Raw genomic sequence first — 21,428 nt, forward strand, 5'->3', positions numbered from 1 at the left:
GGGTTACTGTTTCCCATATGTAGTACTTTACATTTGTCAATGTTAAACTTTATTTGCCACCTCTCAGCCCATCTGTTCAACCTTTCCAGATCCTGTTGCAGCAGCATAGCGTCAGTGGTGTCCTTAACAACCCTGCCAACCTTTGTATCATCTGCAAACTTGGACATTAAACTTGATATCCCATCATCAATATCATTCATAAACACCGAAAACAACAACGGACCCAACACTGAACCCTGAGGAACTCCACTAATAACATTAGTCCACGTTGAGCAGTGTCCATTGATTACCACTCTCTGTCTTCTGCCACTCAACCATCCCCTTATCCATAGCAGCAATTTGCCTCCAATGCCACACTGCTCCAATTTGTGCAGCAGTCTTCCATGTGCAACAGTATCAAAAGCCTTTCTAAGATCCAAATATATAATATCAAAGTTATTCCCTGCATCTAGTTCTTTTGTGACTACATCATAGTATCCAATCAAATTGGTCAGGCAAGACCTGCCCTTAACAAAACCATGCTGCGTCTGAGCTATAACTAAATTCTTGTCTAGATGATCCTGCAGTGCTTCTTTAACCAGTGCCTCCATTAATTTACCTGGAACAGAAGTTAAACTAACAGGTCTATAATTACTTGTGTCAGCCTTTGATCCTCCTTTGTGAATTGGGGTTACATTTGCACATCTCCAGTCTATGGGTACCTCCCCTGAGTCCAAAGAAGCTCTCATAATTATGGCTAGGGGTTTGCTTACTTTCTTTGCTGCCTCCTTTAATATAACTGGATAGATCCCATCCACCCCAGGTGCCTTTTTTATGTTTATCCTCAACAATCTCTCCTCCACTTTCCTCTCAGTTATTACAAAATCATCCAGCTCACTGCCAATGTTTACTTTACCTACATCATTCTCCTTCCTGAATAACTCCTCATGCGTGAATGTAGATGCAAAATACTCGTTTAGATTGTTAGCCACCTGAGCAGTATCCTCAACTGTTGAACCATCAATATCCAGTGGACCAATCTGATTCATCCCTTTCCTTCTTGAGTTTAAATAGGTAAAGAACTCTTTTCTGTTTTTCTTTGCATCCTTTGCCAAGGATTTTTCGTAGTCTGCCTTTGCCTGCCTAACCTCCTTTGTGACTTGGTTACAGACCAACTTATATCTATCATAGGCTTCCATGTCACCCATTAATTTGTATGTATCCCATGCATTTTTATTCTCTGCCACATGTCTCATTAGTTCATCTGACAACCATTTAGGCCTAAACCTTGAACAATATTTCTTAGTTGGTATGTAAAGCCTGGTAGCCTCCAAGATTAGTTCCTTGAATGCTTCCCATTTTGAGTTTGCTGTTGGTAACATTATCAGTTGGTCCCACTGTATAGAATTTAAATACTGTCTCAGACCATCATAGTCGCCTTTACGAAAACAAAAACCCTTCCCTTTACCTCTGATGGTAGTTACCTCTTTGAGTAAATCCCACTTCAACACACTGTGATCACTGCCACCTAGTGGTTCATTTATCTGCAGATTCTTAATGCATGAAGAATCACTACTGATAATCAGATCAAGAGTTTTGCTCCCTCTTGTTGCCTCACGAACATGCTGATGTAGAAAACAATCATCCAATAAATCCACAAAAGCCTTGCTAGTGTGCGAGTGACCAACCCACAAATTCCAGTCAATATCTGGGAAATTAAAATCCCCCATTATGAGACTCTCTGATTTACTGCCCACTATTTCCCTGTACAATATCTTATTATACTCATCAGAGTCATTAGGCGTATAGCACACTCCTACTCTCAATTTTGATTTCCCTATGCTTATGTCACACCAAACTGACTCGACACTGCCCTGTCCATCGATGTCGACTGGCTTCACTTCCTTGGACTTTGTGTTTCTTAACTAATAGCATAACTCCTCCTCCCCTCCTGTCCTGTCTATCCTTTCTATACACATTGTATTCCCCAAATTCCAGTTCCGCATTCCTTATATCTGTGTGACACCACGTCTCTGATATCCCAACAATATCTGCCTTTGATGTTTTGAGCAATACCTCAAATTCATCAAATTTATTTACTAAACTCCTAGCATTGGTGTACACGCAGGTATACATGCACCTGTTTCTATTCCTAGCTACCCTAACACAACCTATGTGTTTACTTGTACCGCAATGACTCCCAGCAGTCTCTGAAATATCCTGCATATTGTTTTTCAGGCTTCTGCTCATTTCAATAGAAGCAGTGCAAGAATCACTTCCACCTCTGCCAGTGGCTACTGTTAATCTATTAGTCCTTGTATCCCCCCCAACTAGCAGTTTTCCGACCCACCTAACTCTGCCTCGACAGCATCAGCAAAAATTCTTGCACCCTTTCTATTTAAGTGTATCCCATCCCTGTAGAAGCAATCTCTCCTGTTAACAAGTACAGTCCAGGCTGAAAAAAATTCTACCCCTTGAGCCTCGCACAATCCCTCCAGGGCCGAATTGATTGACAAGGCTCTCATCATATACTCCCTCCTATCGTGTCTGGGCAGAATTGCAGACACTTTCAAATTCAAAAGAAGACTAGACTAAGCCAATTTAATCTCATTTATTTACACACAATAAATAATTAAGTCCGGTATGGGTAAATAAGTAATTTACATATACTGTACTATTATCTGTAGCAATACATTGCAAGTAAGTAATCTTTTCTCTCACACACATTGTACTCAAACAATGTCCTTACTTTGACCATAGTGTGTCGAGAGAGAGAGAGAAAGAAAGAAATTAGAAGCATTTAAATCTAACTGGACTAACCAGTAAATATTCTCTGCTGCTTTTGATAGTTAGATCTAACCCCAAACAAAGTTTTAGCTGTCCATCTTCCTGTGCTATCTTTGGTAGGCCTGCAGAACAGAACCTGTGATTCATTAAATTTATTTTGTTTGATATTTGTATCCAACAAATTCCTACTGTGGAGTTCCCAATTAACACATTTTTTTTCCCTCCCACATTAGGATCAGTGTTGTAGATAATTATTCTAGGTGTTTAGACCTGACGATCTTTCTAACACCAGTTCAGAGTTCTTAAATGTACAGTTTACATTTAAGAACTCTTAGGAATAGTACCATTATTTATAGTATTATCCCCAGTGTCACGAAGAGATATAACCCAAAGTTCCCATAGTTTGTCTTGATTTATGAAATAAAGGCCCTATTGACCTCTTCATTTAATCTGCATATGCAGCCAGGACAAGCCTTAATGACATATTCAAGTTATTAATGAAACCTATGAGTCCTTGATCACATTGCTGAACAAATGCACTGGAGTTAATCTGTGTATTCCCAAGGTTGATTAATCCACTTCTGGATTAGTCACTTGATTCTGCAGGTTATGGATTTTACCCATCATATTCATTGATATTGATTGGAAAATTAAATGCACTAGGTATAATCCTTATGGGTTTTGATAATTAACTATATAATATCGGTGTAAATACACCATAGTTAATCCATAGATTTGAGCTACGATTGTAGCGTAGAAGGCATAGTTTTATTATTATTATCATTAGCCATATGGTGCAAGGAAGCCTGAGGCTTTTGCTGCACCAGCCAGAAATAAAAAAAAAAAAAAAAAAAATTCTAATTTACCCTGAGAGAGAGAGAGAGAGAGAGAGAGAGAGAGAGAGAGAGAGAGAGAGAGAAGTAGAAGGAAATCACCACGGAAGAGAAGAATGATGATATCCAGCTCAGGACACCCTGGGTGTGCCAAGCCCATGCTCACCAGATGTGAGCCCCTGTGGTTGCCTTCACAACAAGATAGCTACTATTGAATTACTTCAAATAAATAACGCTTCTCTAGTAGAGAAGACTACTGTTATTTATTTTCAGCATACCACCACCCAGACGATCGTTTCGAAGCTTTTTGGTTTCGTCATCAGTGGGCGGGTAGGTAATACAACAAGCCATCTCAGTTGCAAAGTTATATCCACATTATGAGAAATGCCAGAAGGGTGTGGTGGTAATGTATTTGGAAAATGCACTAGGCATAATCCTTATGGGTTTTGATAATTAACTATATAATATCGGTGTAAATACACCATAAGTTGGCTTGTTGTATTACCTACCCGCCCACTGATGACTAAGCCAAAAAGCTTCGAAACGATCGACTGGGTGGTGGTACGCTGAAAATAAATAACAGTAGTCTTCTCTACTAGAGAAGCGTTATTTATTTGAAGTAATTCAATAGTAGCTATCTTGTTGTGAAGGCAACCACATTATGAGATAATTAAAACGATGCCTTCCATGCTACAGTCGTAGCTCAAATCTGTGGGTTAACTATGGTGTATTTACACCGATGTTATATAATTGATATTGATTGTAATCGTCCCACTGAACTCAAAATTTGAGCATATGTACATCATATTGAGAATGGCATTTGCCCTTTTAAAATCAACATTAGCCTCCTGACTGTTCTCTTCATCCTGAGTTTCTCAATCTTGATTACGCAAAACCTGAGTATCTAATACTGGAGTTAACAAAAAATTGTGCATGGCCTGAACTTCATGTGCATGTGCATTCAGTGCTGGAGTCACTGACATGTTCTGAAAAACTATTACTTGAGTTTGTTAAGGCTCATTAACGTTTTGCTGTGAAATTAACATTTTAATTGCAGTTTCATCTATATGACAAAGTATTTTTTTCGTCCAATTCAGAAACACGAAACATTCCAAAGCCTTAGCGCCTGTGAGAAAGATTATACAACTTCTTATTATATTCCCTTAGTAATCAAATCATGAAGATCCAATGATTCCTAATTCCATCCAAGCATTTACTGCCAAGATCTTTAGTGATCTCCTCAAGAAGGTCCCTCATATGATTCTTCATCCACACTTACCAAATTTAAAGAATTTAAAATCATTGAGATCATGGGAGACTGTACTAGTCAGACTATCTGATGACCCGTGGCTTTTTTGTCTAAGTATAGACTCATATTCACCTTAAGAAAGGTGCCAATCTGTCTGTAAATTTCTATATTTCTGAAAAGTCTTAGTACTACTAGGATACAATAGTTTTGACCTAGAATGTACCTTCTATTCCTTAGTTGGCCATGTTAGTGAATAGCCACACTACATTCATTATGCTGACAATCTTAAAATTTTTAACTTAATAATTTATATGAACTGAAGCCCCTCCCATTGGAGGCTACCCTGTGATGTTATTACCAGTTCATTGGGCCTAACACACCAGAGCTTAGGAGGAGTGTCACTACTTTATAATTATCTAGGCAGAAGGGCAAAATGGCTGAATTATTGAATTACCTAATAACATCTAAATTGATTAAAAAAATATATTTTCCTCACAGTTTTAATTTCTGATTACACCATCAGACTCTAAATACTCTTAAGTGTCTTAACCCATCTTTTTGCAATAAACTATCCTCTCCTAAGCAACAGAAAAGAAATAGCGATTTTCACCTTGACCTTTTCTGTATTGGAGCCATGCCTTTGATATACAGGCAGCCACTGGATCCCATTATTACAAATATGCTCCAGATATGCTCAGAAAAAACCTGCTGAAGATTATTTCAGAAATTCAGACTACTCACCAAGTTTTTATGCACTAAGTTCATTATTTGTTTGTCCCTTAACATGTTAAAACTGACAAATTTTTAACATCCTGCAGAGTTCAAAAGGAGCACACAGGCTTCAGTTCAGAAGCACACAGTCTTTATTTCAACTTTTTTTTATTTGTAGGGACGGTAACATTCAGATATTTTCTGTTAAACTCTGGCTACTTGTGCATATGACCAAATAGTAAAGTACTGTTCAATTATTAACATATGCTACTTGTTCCTACATATGCATTTTGTTCCTTCTGTAAATAAAGAACTAATGGTCCTGAGCTTGAACTTGTGATACTGCCATTAGTAAATGTTATGCTGAAAAATGTCTTTCTGGTACTATCTGTTGATGAAAGGCAAGTTACAGCAGTTTCATACAAATATACACAACCACTTAAACTTTGGGGTGCATTGACTTCTTAATTACCCTGTGTGTATGTGTCATATGTAGTGGCAGTGCCAAGATTTTCTGGGGGTTCCAGAATTTATTGGTGGCATGGCTCTGGTATTTCAGAGTTATTTTTGGTATATTAGATGATGATATTTTGACAATTTCATTGTTTTGTTGGCATTTTGAGGTGCTGACATTCTACCATGTTTGTATTTTGACCCATTTGGCAGTTTTTACTGTGTCTGTTTGGTTTTTGGTAATATGATTATACTTTTGGCAAGTTAATTGCCTCCTGTCAGAGGCAGATGCTGCTATGAGGAGCATGGTAACTTCATAATAATTACCAATTTTTTTTATGGTTTTTACTGCATTAATACAGTTAAAGAATTTAAGATTACTGTAAAATGTATTTTAATCTATGCTACCATGTTGTTGCATTTAACATAAAAAAAAAAAAAAATGAAGCTTATTACATTTCCTAAATCTACTTGGTGTGTATGGACATTGAGAATCAATATTGGGCCCCCCATCCTAGGGAATACAGCCTTATGGCCTGCCTTTTCCCCCTCTTAATTCTCTAATAACTTTGTCAATAGTTCAATTGTCTCTCTCACTCCCAGTGACCCTGTTGATACCACATACTAAAAGCTTAATGAGAATAAAGTGTAGCAACATTCAATACTGCAATTATTTTTCAAGAAAGCAATGCTGAATTTAGGTAGTCTGGAATCCTATTGTGCACAGGCTTGCAGAGCGTTTAATCTTAGGAACTTACTTGGCACCTTTTTTTTTTTTGTTTTCGTTTTTTAATTTTTGAAATAAAATCAGATCTCGTATACATTTCACCACTAATATTCTTGGTGATACAGTATTTTACATTTTTGTTTCGATTTACAAGAACTATGAGGAGTTAACTGTTTGTTTGCTTTTTGATAGATGCTATGTGAGGTTTTTTTTTTTTTTTGTCTCCTTAATTAGTTGGAGTGTACAAGCCTTGCTCATCCAACAGCCATAATTTGGCCCCCTTCCAACCTGCTTTGAATGGTGAAGTACAAATCTTAGGCAATATATCTGCACCAAAGACATAATGTGGTTGTTTTTGTCTCTCTCGCATGCGTGTGTGCATGTATTTTTCTGAAAGTTGCTCTTTTTTCCATGAAGGATTTGCTAGATGAAAATCGTGAAATTGGGTATGATACAATTTGAGAAATTTCAGACGACAAAAAGTGGGATAAATTATGTAAGTCCAAATTTATAAAACCATTTTCAATTCAATAAAAAGGCCAAAAAGTAAATTAAAAAAAAATTTATTGTGCGAATAAAAACATGGCACTTGTATAAGCATTCAGAAATATTCTGATCTGAGGAAGTGATGCAATGGGAGGAGCATTAGACTTGAGTTCTTCACAGACCATGAGAGAAAATACTTGGGAATGTGTGGGTGAGGCCAACTGAGAAACACACCATGTAAAGGGTGGAGAATCTCAGTGGGCATATATAGAAGTAGCTCTGTTGTTAAGAGCTACTTATGTATAGCTGCTCTTGCGTTCCCATCAGCTGGTGCAGTGTCTTAAAGTGGCAGCATGAGTGTGGACCTCGTGGCTCTTCATTGAAGCATGAATATGTGGTTTCGGCCTCCATAGCAGAGTGGTCAGTTGCGAGAGTGCAGTAGCACATGCTGTTTGAGTAGACCAGAGTTCAAGCCCCTGACTACCACATACAGTTGATTTGCCAACCCGCACTGCAATTTCCTGCAAATAATGATCCAGTTTCCTCAACGTGAATTGTTGAGGAATCTTCCATCCTGCAGTGGGTTGATAATGGCTACAGTTTACTTTTTTTTTTTTTTTTTTTTATGTGGTTTCTATTGCAAAATCAAAAATAAAAAAGTTCAAAAATTCTCACACCATGGGGAAATTATCTGATTGTAATTAAACTATTACATAAGCTTAGCTTTTGATTTATGAAGAAGTGTGTGGAATGGTTCACTGCTATGAGTTCATGGTTCTTACCAATAATGTCTTTGATTATACTGTATGTCTTCCAGTTGTGGGAAACTATAGTGCTCCCATTTGTGGTTACAGATGTTATTGGTATTAGAGTGCTGGCATCTTTCTTTTGGCAAATTGGGCATAGCCAGTCTTTTTTCTCAGGATCATAGGCACCAAATAACCACGAATTTCTTTTATTGAGGTTTTTGCCTCAGTGATATTTGGCTTTCACTAAAACAGTTTCATTGATTTGGGCAGTGTAGCCAGGTACTCCTAACTGAACAGGTTCCTGCAGCAACTTGGAAGAGCATGTTTCGAAGATATTGATAGTAGCACATTGCTGTTCCGTAGTCAAAATGCACTTGGTACACACTTGTTACTGAAGTTTTAGTTTCTCAGTGATATATCACATGCCCAGGGGCTCAAATATGGGCTTGGCAAACCCAGGGTCCTCAGCTGGATATCATCATTCTTCTCTTTCTTGGTGATTCCTTTCTACTCCTCTCTCTCTCTCTCTCTCTCTCTCTCTCTCTCTCTCTCTCTCTCTCTCTCTCTCTCTCTCTCTCTCAGGGTAACTTGGGAAATTTGGCTGGTGCAGCATAAACCTCAGGCTTCCTTTGTGCCATAGGGCTAATAATAATAATAATAATATGGTCAGACAAAGCTGAATAATATGGGCAAACAAAAATGAGCACACTTCTAAAAATATCCAAATTGCATACTTTTTCATTTAATTAAGTGCAATTCTGATAGCATGCAGTACATTATAAATCACTTTTAATTAACTTTTTGTTCTGAAAATATTGTAAAACATTTTCTTTATCTTTACAAATGTTAGCCGAGAACAAAGCAGTCATCTTAACAACGACATGAAGAGGCAACAATAGACAACAGACACTGCAGCTATAAACTTGAATAATGACCGCAATAATTTTACGATCACAACATAACCAGTAGCTCATAACATTTTCAAGTTGTCACATCAGGGCTAGTGGGAAGAGAATTTTATTATTTTCAAATGTTTGGATGGGGGCCACAGTTTACACCCAGAACCAATGAATTAACATAATCAGTAGATCAGAATATTTCTGAATGTTAGTGTGTGTTTTCACTCCTACAGTGTCCAAAGTATTTGTCAGGTGTAATGCAACAGAGTTTGTTCCATTTAGTGGAAGAGTGCATTAAGGGTATCTGTCATATCCTTAAATTGAAATCTGTTTATTTTTATCTTTCGGTTTTTTCATATCTGTAATAACTGCCTACTAGGATAGACTTTTTTTTTTTTCTTTAAAATGAGCACCCTGGTCAGATATGAATGAGATATGAAATAATAGAGGATAGAAAGATAGATTTAAATGCAATAAAGAGAGCAGTAATTGCAGCAAATGAAATTAACACATGCATGCACAGTAATTGCATTAGTCTTGTGCTCCCAGAGCAACTTCTCAGAAAGATGTAATTGTTATAAGCGTCTACCACAAACTATATTAATGCAACAATGTTTCATTTTAAAATCGCTTTTGGTACTAAGAAACATTTTGCTGTTTAAAATAATCAACAGCACAATATGAACTTTTATTTGATATTGTGACAAAGGAAAAAAAGCTTTGTTTTACTCTAATAGATATCCATTGATTTATTCAACTATTGCATAAATCATTATGTAATCCAAAAACCTTTATCTGGGGGAATCATTTTCCATAGAAAATAATGTAATGAAGGCTTGCTTCAATGTAAGCAAAATGCATTTTGCTTACATTGAAACTATATCAGATTTTTTTTTTTTTTTTTTTTACCCTTTTTCCTACCAAGGATACACTTTTATGAATTATAAATAACAGATGAGTTTGACTGTGTACTGTAACTGCACTGTGAAACTCGCTAATTATAACAACAAATTATAGTAGCAAATTAGAACAATATATAAATTGTTCATCAGTTTATGTGCACTTTCATTTCTCTGAAATGTTAACAAAATTCTGAACAATTTTTGTTATTCTAAATGCAATTTTGTAGTCTAGAAAAGGATGTCATGTGCTGTTGTCAAAAACTTAACTGCAAGTAAATCACAAGATATGAGAGAGAGAGAGAGAGAGAGAGAGAGAGAGAGAGAGAGAGAGAGAGAGAGAGAGAGAGAGAGAATTGGAGATAGTGGGGTATGCTAGAATGAACATAATTGGTTCTAGAACCTCGTTTGTTATAGTATCTGTTCATTCTAGCATACATTGAAATATATGTATTTAGGGATGATCTGTTCCAGGCCCACAGTCTAGAGCAAAGTTACCATCCAATACAACAATTTAAACAGGAAAAATATAATACAAAATGAAAAATATGTGTAAAAAATAATATAAAATTAATTTATTTAACTTTTATGCACTGTACATAAAATTTGAGAAGCATAAGCAATGTTTCCTTAGTGAAAAATATGAACAAACTCTCCCTAATAAAAGCATAAACGCACATGAAAGGATAAACAATCTTTCCCTAGTGAAAACTATAATCAAACTTTCCATAATAAAAGCATAAAAAATCTTTCACACATGAAAAGCATAAACAATATTCCCCCAGTGAAAATATAAACAAACTTTCCATAATAAAAATCATAAAAAATCACATAGAGGTGGAAGGAAAGGAGTCGTCATTCCTACTCACTTTGGGTGAGTAGGAACGATGACTCCTCTCCTTCCACCTTTTTTTTTTCCACCACCTTTTTTGTCCACCTTCTTGAAGAATGAATCCAGGGTTGACTGTTTTATCCCAGATTTTTAGACCCTCCAAAAGTGGGCCATCAAGGTGTCATTAAAATGAATAAGGCCCATTTCCACAGCGGAAATATTCGGGTGATAATCTTTTATAAGTTTGGATAGTTTATTCCAGCAAGAGAACACCTCTTTAAAAGTCCACGTCCTCCTCATTGATCTCCAGGCCCATGGAACTGCCCAGTCACAGAATTTCCAGCATAACGGGCTCTTTCTCCAATTATTGAAAACCTTTGAAGTCACTTGGAGCCAAAGTGTCAGGCTACAATGGCCTCCAAGCCGAATTCAAGCACCTAACAGAAACCTCCCAAGTAACCACACTTTTCAAAACATTTCCTGAATAGTGCCTTAGTGTAGAGTTTTTTTTTAAAATTTGCAATCACCTGCTGTTCCATAGGCTGGAGAAGAGGCGTCGTATTAGGTGGCAGGAAGTGAACCTTGATAAAACTGAACTCATTTGGTAATTTTTCCATCAAATTTGGAGGGTGGGCTGGAGCATTGTCCATGGCCAAAAGAACCTTCAATGGAAGAAGATCCTTCTTAAGGTAGTCACAGACAGTGGGGCCAAACACCTCAGTCACCCAGTTGGAGAAAAGACTTTTGGTCACCCAAGCTTTGTGGTTGGAATGCCACAAAACTCCAAGGTGATTTTTCCTGATCTTTTTAAAAGCTCTGGGGTTCTCTGAATGTTACACGAGCAGTGGTTTGACCTTGCAGTGATCCGAAGCATTTGGCACAAAAGAGCAACGTAAGCTGGTCTTTCATTGACTTATGGCCAGGCAAGGTGGTCTCCTCCTCCGTGATTTATGTTCTGCATGGCATTCTCTTCCAGAAAAGGCCAGTTTCGTTGCAGTTAAACATCTGCGAAAGAAAGCCTCCATCCTCAATTATTTTCTTAAATTTCTCACGATATTGCTCAGCAGCATCTCTATCTGCACTGGCAGCCTCACAACATTGTGTAATCCAGTCCTTTTCCTAAATCCGGTAAATCACCCTTTGGTGCCAAAAAAACTCCTTCACAGAACCAGTACTTGTACTAGGAGCCTTAGCACAAAGTTTCTCAAACAATTGTTTGGCCTTTTCACAAATAATCGCCTCACTGCCACTGTCACCTGCCATTTGTTTTTCATTAACCCACACTAATAGAAGAGTTTCCATGATATTACAACGCGAATTGCTTAACCTAGAGATTTCCTTTATGACGTGTGCACTTTTTATTTCTTCCTTGTTTTTTAAAATTGTACTGATTGTTGATTTAGCTATACCATATTCAGCACTTAGATCTACACTTTTTCCACTTTCTCACTTGGAAATTATTTCTTTCTTAATGTCTAAGTTAATTAGAGTGCTTTCTCACTATATTTTGCTGGCTCATAGCTAAAATTATATAGCAGAATAATTAAAAAATATATTTTCACTGCTAAAGGGCAAATAAGCACAAAGCTAAACTAATAACTGAACCTTACAACTGATAACAAAGATGATAACTGACGCTCTAATCAAAGCGGGGGGTGCCTCCGTAGCCAGGTGGGAAGGAGCAACAGTGCATAGCACACGCTTCTTGATTAGACCGGGGGTCAAGCCCGTCACCACCAAATACGGAGGATGCGGAAAGGTCAGGGAATGACCACTGCATATTCCCGGAGCAATATGGCCTTAGTTGCTAATGCTCCTAAAAAACCAACAACAACATCAAAGCGGGAAGGACACATCATGCGCATGCATGTGCTATGTCGGCTGGTAGTATTCCTCCGCATTCGTTGTAGCATCTGTGTTCGTTGTAGAATCCTGATTTTATTGATAAAACCTGTTCATTGTAGCATGCCTGACTGTATTTACTTTTTGTAAGTTTTCCACAAGCAGTTAGCACACAAGCAGTGGTTTGACCTTGCAGTCACCTGAAGCATTGGCAAAAAAGAGCAATGTAAGCCAGTTTTTCATTGCCTTATGGCCAGGCAATCTCTAATTGGGATAATATAGGGGAGAAACTGCACATCTGCTGTAATTACTCTAGGATAAAAATTTTATAATTTTAATTTTTTAATTGAATATACTGGAGAAGGGAATAGAGTAGCTTAGTGGGTTTCAAACTTTATGTAATTGTGCTTTCCATGGTCTTAACATTTTTTTAATTGTATCCTCCTCCGCTTTAAATAAATGAATTTATTAGCATGACTTATTTTTTCCCCCTCTGACGTCTCTTCCTTCCCTTACAGTATATCCCACAGTTTTAAAATCACTGCAGTTCCACTCTGGAAGGTAGGTATAAATCTTTGCTGTTGTTGGTGGCTGTGGTCTAATTAGCAAATGCATTGTCTAATTTGACAATAGACATTGCAATTAGCAAGTAAAATGCATTTTTTATGTCTGTCCTAGTGAAATGATGACACCAACATTATATCCAAAACTGCAATATAAACAAGACTCAGCATTTTGAGGTTGTGCTGTGTTAACAAATTAGATTGTACAAGTCCCGAGAAGTGAATTACTAGTTTGGTATTGTTATGTTTGGTATAATTACTACTTTGGAATTAATAGTATTGTGAATTACTAGTATGCCATGTGGTGTTAGTCAGTGGTTTGTAAAGGAAAAGGATTTACTTCAGCCTATATTGGTTACATATTTCATTTCAGTTTAGATTACATAAACAAGACTTTTTTTTTTTTTTTAATTTAGGCATGTCATTGGGTTTTACAGCCAGTAACTTAATGGCAATTATGAAAGAAGCTGCTCTGAGTGATGAAGAAAGTCAGGGACTCATTGATTTATTATTAAATAAACAAGGTGAAGCGTCTTCATGGACCAAGGTATGTTTTAAATATTATGAGATGTAAAGTTTGTTCCAACTAGGTGAATACAAAGTAAACTGGTTTCACTGCAGTCCTTTAATTCATTATATTTTTGAAGTTAATTCCCTCTTCTTTCCCACAGTATTGTGCTTTTCTGTCATTTGTCCTTTTTTCCGAATCAATTTATTAACTCGTTTTGCTTATTTTTTACAAATTTCTTTGCACATTTATCTTTGGGCTATGTAATTTATTTGGAAAAACATGTGCTTTTTGCTGAGCAAAAAGCAGTTTTTTGGGTGGAGGTTATAGGGTTTTTTTTTCCCCCTAGAAGGAAACCATTTTATCTCTTAAATAACCAAACTGGTTTGTAGAACATGTATATGATGGCATGGTCAAAGACAGAGTTGCCATCTTGGTAATTTTTATTTACTTTTGACATCTACTTGCTCTCAGGAAAATGAAATACAGGGAGTGTCTGCAATAATGCTCTTCAAGTTATGTCCATCTGTGATAATGCACAATAATATGTGTTTCCACATCAATAGTACTGGCAACCATATGAAATAGTAGTGAAATTTGCATTATGAAGTCTCTTAAGTAACAAAAATTTTTGGTGTGTGCCTTTTCTGTGTTGTTTATTTTACATTTTGAAAAACTATTAATGCAACATAACAATAAAAGTAAGAATTATGAAATACAGTAAACCCCCGCTATTCGCGGGGATTACGTTCCTGAGAAATGCTGCGAATACTGAGTTATGGCTCCCATAGTAATAAAGGTGTTCCGTTCCAAAGTATGAAATATATAAGAAAAACTAGTCTAAAATTTTGTCTGTTTGTATTATATGCACCTTCATAATATGACTATGTACATAGACAGCACATAGTGAAATGCAAGCATATGGCATCGAAATGAAAATAAGAAACAATTTAATATTAAATGTAATATTTATTAGAAATTTCAAACAAATCTTTCAAACCAGCGGCTTTGCTAGCTAAAAAACTTATCCCACCAGTGCTATCACCAGTTTCGCTAAAGTGTTGATAAAGGAGTTTTGCCTTTTTACGAATGATGAGTGAACTTAACGGAATTTTATTTTGAGTTCGGTCTTCTATCCATAGATTTGAAGCCTTTTCCATTTTTTCTAATTTAACATCACTAGTTAGAGAGCAAATTTTTGAAGCAATTAGCGCGTTTTCACGGACAGTACGGCGGATTTTTTTTTTCCGATTTTTTGATTGATCGTACGGTTGACTCATTGATTTTATAATGTTTTGCCACTGAGGAGACACTTTCACCATTAGAAATTTTGTCTAATAAGTCAATTTATTCACTAATGTCATCACCTTCTTTGATATTTTCAGATTTCCTTTGTTATTCGTAGCCATATTTTTGTACGGGTTAGAAAGAACTTGTCCACAATAAAGTCACTTTCTTCCGTTAACACACTCGAAAAAGTCTGTTTTACACTGCAAAATGGTAGATTTATCACTTTTGTAAGCATATCAATTTAGAAAAAGATAAATTTTATTCAATTTATAAGCATATAAATTAAAAGCAAACGACGAAATCTTCCATGACAAGCGCATAACACATACTGAACAAGGATTAGCGAGAAATATCCACGCTTGCGATTTTGTCACCCCTCTCTCCCCACCCACTGAGCGCTTTTTTGACTGGGAAAGATAATTTTAGCCATGCCCATGTTTTTTTATGGTGGAAAATGTTCACGGCGCTTTAAAATTTGCATTTTTTTAGGTTTCATTTTATATTAAATCAGCGACCGCGAATACAGATACTGCGAATAGTGGGGGTTTACTGTATTCATTGCTATTTGGCCTTGTTGAAATTTGTGATTTGGAGGGTTGTCTTTTATTTTTTTGCAGCTACCACAATTTAAACTTTTAAGTTAATGCAGTGCTGTTATTGTCCACAATAGAACAAAATTTACATACACAATGCATTTCCCTGGTGTTGCACTATTTTTCAAAGGAATGGCATCATTGAAGGTTAATATGTCGTTCACTTAAAAGATGAGACACTGTTATGACTCCCTCTATCAGGTCTTATTGGCCTCCCTTAGACAGCAGGCAGTTTCTCTTAAATATATACTCTTGTCTGATTATCACCAGTGATTATTCATGCATTAAGAATCTGCAGGTAAAAGAACCACTAGGTGGCAGTAATCACAGTGTATTGATTTAGGATTAAATTAAATATGTAACTAACATCAAGGGTAAAGAGAAGGGTTTTTGCTTTCGTAAAGGTCACTACAGTGGTCTCGGACAAATTTTAAATTCTGTACAGAATTCTGTACCAACTGATGATGTTACCATCAGCAAATCTAAATGAGAACATTCAAGTAATTAAACATAGAAGCTACAAGGCTTTTCATATCAACTAAGAAATACTCTTCAAAGTATGGGCCAAAATGGATGTATAGGCCAAAATAGAGAAGAAAAATGCATGTGATGCATATAATTTATCAGGTTACACAAAAACCTATGGTAGATATCAGTGGTTCTTCAAACAGGCCTCTGAGGTTGGGTATATTCATACTGTAGTTTTTAGTGTTTTGCACCAACCTTGCGTAGAAATAAAAATAAAAACACCAAGGAAACTGAACTTTTGATAACTGTGTTTATAATAAATACAATAACCTGTATTTACAATAAATTTAACTTTACAATAAACTATACATATGGATTATTAAAATCTGCTACATTACAATCAATAAATGCATTAAAATATACTAGATTAAAAGCGATAAAAATCGTAGCTTTCAAAGGCTCCAGCCTTCTTCTTCAGCGGTGTTTTCTTGTTCTGCAGTACATCTTTAAATATCAGTAGGTTAATGGTACTCCTCACGTGTTTTCATTCACACGTGTTCCGTTCTCTTGCGTTGTGGAACCGGAAGTGGCTCGAGCGGAAGTCATACGGAACCGTTCATCCCTTCTGAGGATAGTGGTCTCAAAGATGGGATGAATCCGCATACCTCTATCTCTATTAATGTTAATTGTAGAATCATTTCATATCATTGAAAGCTACGATTTTTATCGCTTTTAATCTAGTATATTTTAATGCATTTTATTGATTGTAATGTAGCAGATTTTAATAATCCATATGTATAGTTTATTGTAAAGTTAAATTTATTGTAAATACAGGTTATTGTAATTTATTATAAACACAGTTATCAAAAGTTCAGTTTCCTTGGTGTTTTTATTTTTATTTCTACGCAAGGTTGGTGCAAAACACTAAAAACTACAGTATGATATCAGTGGTGTCGCACGCTCATTTAGGTTGGGTGTGCTTTTATTTGGGGTGGGGGGGGGGAGTTTTATGCAACTTGTGCTACAAAATTTCACATGTTAATTTGAATGTATGATTGCATTTCTATTGACGTGTGAAAGTTTTAAGAGTGCATAGCGCAGCAGTGCCCTTCTTATTTGATCCAATGCAATTAATTGTAGAATATTTTGAATGCTTTAATTTACCAACTACAGTAATATAATTTTAACTATACAATCCATAATTATGGACAACATAAAGGTTCCCCGTCAAATAAACAATAGCTATGTGTTACGCGTGCCGTTTATGTGAGAAGCACAGAGGGTTTACACTTCATGGTGAGAAGATTAGAATATCATTGGCAAATACTAGAGTGAGGCTTGAATTATGTATTTTGTTGCTTTTAAATACAACCGTATAATATGCACAGAAATCTGAAAAAGTAATCACTTGGGAAAATATTATTTTTCCGGATTGAATCAGAGAAAGGCTTAAAAACCCCACTTATTTATTTATCTATATATCTGTATAGATACACCATAGATAACTCTTAAAGAAAAACTATGGTAGTGTGAAAGTCATCATTTCACCTGTATTTCATATATTGTGCTCATCGTTCACAATGAGTTGCATATGTATTGCACTACCTTGAATAAGTAACACTTCAATAATAAACATGGATATGTGTTTTTGTAACGGTCGGCTCCTAGAACATGAGTTCATCTCTGTGGAGAACAGTACCACTGTAAGAGGGCCAGAAATGTGAGTAGCATAGGTTTGTGTGTGTGTATTCTATTATGTTCTGGCCACTTGGCTACCCAGAAACATCAATCACTTGGACAGATGATTCTGGGTACTCATCCACACCATGGGAAGGTGGGCCAGATTTCTCTGGGGGGGTCCACTCCAGAGGGGAGGAAAAAAGAAAATTCCCCGTGGTGCAAAAAAAATAATAATAAAAAATAAAATGAAATCAATAAAAAAAAATTAAAAAAATTCCCTGTGGTGAAATAAAAAAAAAAAATTACATAATAAAAAAAATTCCCCATGGTGAAAAAAAAAAATCTTCGCTAATAGAGAAGACTATTGTTACTTATTCTCAGTGGGCACTGCAACCCAGATAGCACCGTTTCAAAACTAGTTGGCTTTTCATCGGTGGGTGGACAGGTACCCTGGTATTGCAAACATGATAACCCAACACACAACTGGGTTGTCGTGTTTGCAATACCAGGGTACCTGCCCACCCACCGATGAAAAGCCAACTAGTTTTGAAATGGTGCCATGTGGGTGGTGGGTGCCCACTGAGAATAAGTAACAATAGTCTTCTCCATTAGTGAAGCACTTATTCGAGGTAGTGCAATACATAGGCAATTCATTTTGAAGGATGAGCACAATGAGATACAGATGAAATGATGCCTTTCACACTACTACCATAGTTTTTCTTTAAGAGTTATCTATGGTGTATCTATACCAATATTATATAGATATAGAATCTTAAACTCTTAAAATATTATGCCTAGTTGCATTTAGTTTTATTTACTTATTTATTTATACACCAGTTCCAATCTCCTGTTTTGCGTTAGGAATTGTGTTAGCACATCATCATAAAATGAAGGTTTTTTTCCTTCAGTTCCACCAGCAATGTCTTTTCAATGGTGAGTAAACTTAGGCCACATAACCTTTCCTGCTTTTGTGTTCCTCTATAATACGTATGTATTCTCTTCATAGCCGAAAACGAATGCTCAGCTGTAGCAGTAGAACTCTGACTCGTCATGATAAGTTTTGCTAATTTATAAATTTCCTTGAATGCAACCTGAAGCTGATTTTCTTGTATTAATTTTAATAGGTGATGCACTGGTTTCCTCGCAAATTCATCAAAAGAAAAGAGTATTTTTAGTTCATTTTTCAAGCGAACATAGTCAAAAACTGATCTGTAGAAATACTTTACTTTTTCTAGAATACTATCAGGAAAAGTTTTCACATACTGATCATATTTTGCTACAAAGGAGCTGAAAAAAATTCAAGTTTCGAAAGTGAAGAGTATCTTTCTTCCATCTCCTATTACATGTGATTGACTATTCCTTGGTATAATTGAAGGCATGTGCTCTTCTCCTCTTCTTCAAATCCTTTTAGGCTTTGGCTCCTCAACTGTATGCTTTCTCTTTGCAGAGACCCAAATATTATCAAAACCATGTTCTTTGTCATTCTTAAGATGTTTCATAGTATCATGCACCTTTTCACTACTGTACAATGTCATAGGAGGAAGTTTACAGTATATTAGTCAAGACATCAGTATAGCCAAAAAGAACAGAAAAATTTCTAGCAACAAAATTGTTTGAAAATCTTGCAAGAAATACAAAATACAGAAATACATAACCATGAGTTTTGGTTACAGCATCTACGTTCCATTCCCCATAATTCTCTACAATGTGTTCAAAAAAATTCAATAAGCTGAATTCTGTGATGTTTTATTGTGTTTGCTAAACGGGAAGTAAAGTTCCATCTGGTTGGTACGATGGAGGGTAATTTTTTTAGTAACAAAATCTTGCAAAGCATTTACTCTTTTCGATGATTTAGAAAAATATATTGCCAATCCACTGATAGTTTTGAAAAACAATCTACGTTCCTTGATATTTGAGAGGCTTTGCTTCAGAACTAAGTTCAAAATATGGACTTAGCAATGCACAAATAATGTAGGGTCATCTAGACAAGGCTGCAACTATACTTCAGACACAGCGTGTTTGTTAAGGGAAATCTTGTCTGGTCAATTTGATAGGATATTACAATGTTGTCATAAACGAACTGGATGCAAAAAAATAATTTTTATGTTGTATACAGTCCATTCCAGTTATTTGGTACACATTAGGACTAGTGCATTCTGGCCCGATTAAGCGGCTGCCCGAATTATCCGAAGTTTCATGTAAATAGTTAAAAATACAATGTACTCCCCCCCCCCTTTACAATTGGTTCACTATACAATCAAATCAAGTTAGAACTGATTTGATTGTATACCGTTCACTATATGATGTGCAGTAAGCACCTGTCATTGTGATCACATTTGTGAATTGAATTTTAATTCTATTAAACAGCGATTCTAATTAGCAAAAATAGGAGGAATATTATTCCCAGGCTATAAAAGCAAAGATATATTAAGCACAAATTTACCCTTTATTACCTTACCAATTAAAAAATTAAATGATACGTGAAAATCGGAAGAATATACGTGATAATCGGAATAATTAATACATACTGTAATATGTACAAATGAACTAATTGACATTTCTGTTCACTGACATTTGTGGTTAGGGGTTAAAATTTTAAAACAGTAAAAAGATAAGCAATCAATAACAAAGAACACGGCACACACAAATTGCAAGTAACACAATACGTGCAAGTGAGAATGGAGTAACAAGTTACAAAGCTTTAAAAATAGGAATGAAGAGAAGATCTGAAAGTTAATTTTTTTTATTTGATTGAAGATTTCGTGGAAGTGTAAACACATTTCACCATAATAGCCCACAGAATTCCAGCTGTCGGTATTATTGCAAATTCAGTAAGAATACGTTTACTGTCCATTTACGATAGATTTCACTAACAGAAAAACCCAATAAACAGGTGACTGCTAATTGTTTTTATTGTTTTATGGTTGTGACCTCCAGAATTTTGACCGAACCATGTGGTACCATCGGAGACAATCGTAGGGTAATCGCCAGTGTTGCAGTCTCCTGCCCCGATTAAATGGCATGCTGTCCTAATTAAGCGAAGTAAACCCTGGCTATTTTCTCGATTGGTTTCTGTTTTTTAAGATTTGCCCCAAATAAACGCTGTCCCGATTAACCGGTGGCTCAAATAACCGGAATCCACTGTACTTGTATTTCAGGAAAGCTTTTGACACTGTTGCCCATAAAAGATTGCTGTACAAATTGAACTGCATGGTGTTGCTGCTATGGATAAAGGAATTGAGTGGAAGAATATAGATGGACACTGTTTTCTGTGGACTAATGCTTTTAATGAAATATTAGCCATATGATGCAAGGAAGCCTGAGGCTTATGCTGCACCAGCCAAAAAATATTCCAGAGAGCCTTCCAGTCTGACTGGTTGGTGCATGTAATCATGGCTGTGTATTTCTTTATCTTAGAAGCTAGGTGCTGCAAGTGGGGAAAAATGTTAGCTTCGTGGCTATCAAAATTCTGAGGTATTTAACCTCGGAGTCTTCTTTATTAGCGAAGATTTTTTTTTTTATTTTTTTATTCACCTCTGAGTGGAGCCTGATTGGTCTCTTTGCAATCTTGATTGTTGGAGGTCTTGTAATCTGTAAAGGATTGACTTGGCCATTTTCTCTGGAAATGGGGAGTTGATGTAGGGCAGCCCAGTTCCTGTAGTTTTCTGATTGCATGGTTGGACCTGGATTCCAGCTGGCCCTAGTCTGAGTATGGATTATAAGGACGAGGTTATCAGCATATGCCATTGAGGAGGCTTGCTCAAAGTTTATCCCCAGGAACTCGTCCAGGACAATGGACCAAAAGTATGGTCCCAGGACAGAGCACTGGGGGCAGCCCTGTGTATAATTAGCTTGGTGAAGTGCTGAAACTTTGCAGAAA

The 21,428-nt window shown here is 36.2% G+C and overlaps 1 protein-coding gene across 5 annotated transcripts in view; it reads left to right on the forward strand.

Moving 5' to 3' along the window:
* Positions 1-21,428, forward strand: part of LOC150088570 (uncharacterized) — a 453,076-nt gene that overhangs the window by 52,749 nt on the left and 378,899 nt on the right. For all 5 annotated transcript variants that reach the window (XR_016546740.1, XM_090369575.1, XM_090369576.1 and 2 more), the window contains exon 3: positions 13,426-13,556. Coding sequence is in view for 4 of the 5 variants with exons in the window: in XM_090369575.1 (XP_090225701.1) it covers positions 13,426-13,556 (131 nt within the window). In the remaining variant the exon portion in view is untranslated. The remainder of the gene's footprint in view (positions 1-13,425; positions 13,557-21,428) is intronic.

The sequence above is a fragment of the Mastigoproctus giganteus genome, chromosome 3, assembly GCF_048544385.1.
Source record: "Mastigoproctus giganteus isolate SK-2022 chromosome 3, ASM4854438v1, whole genome shotgun sequence".
Taxonomy (NCBI): domain Eukaryota; kingdom Metazoa; phylum Arthropoda; class Arachnida; order Uropygi; family Thelyphonidae; genus Mastigoproctus; species Mastigoproctus giganteus.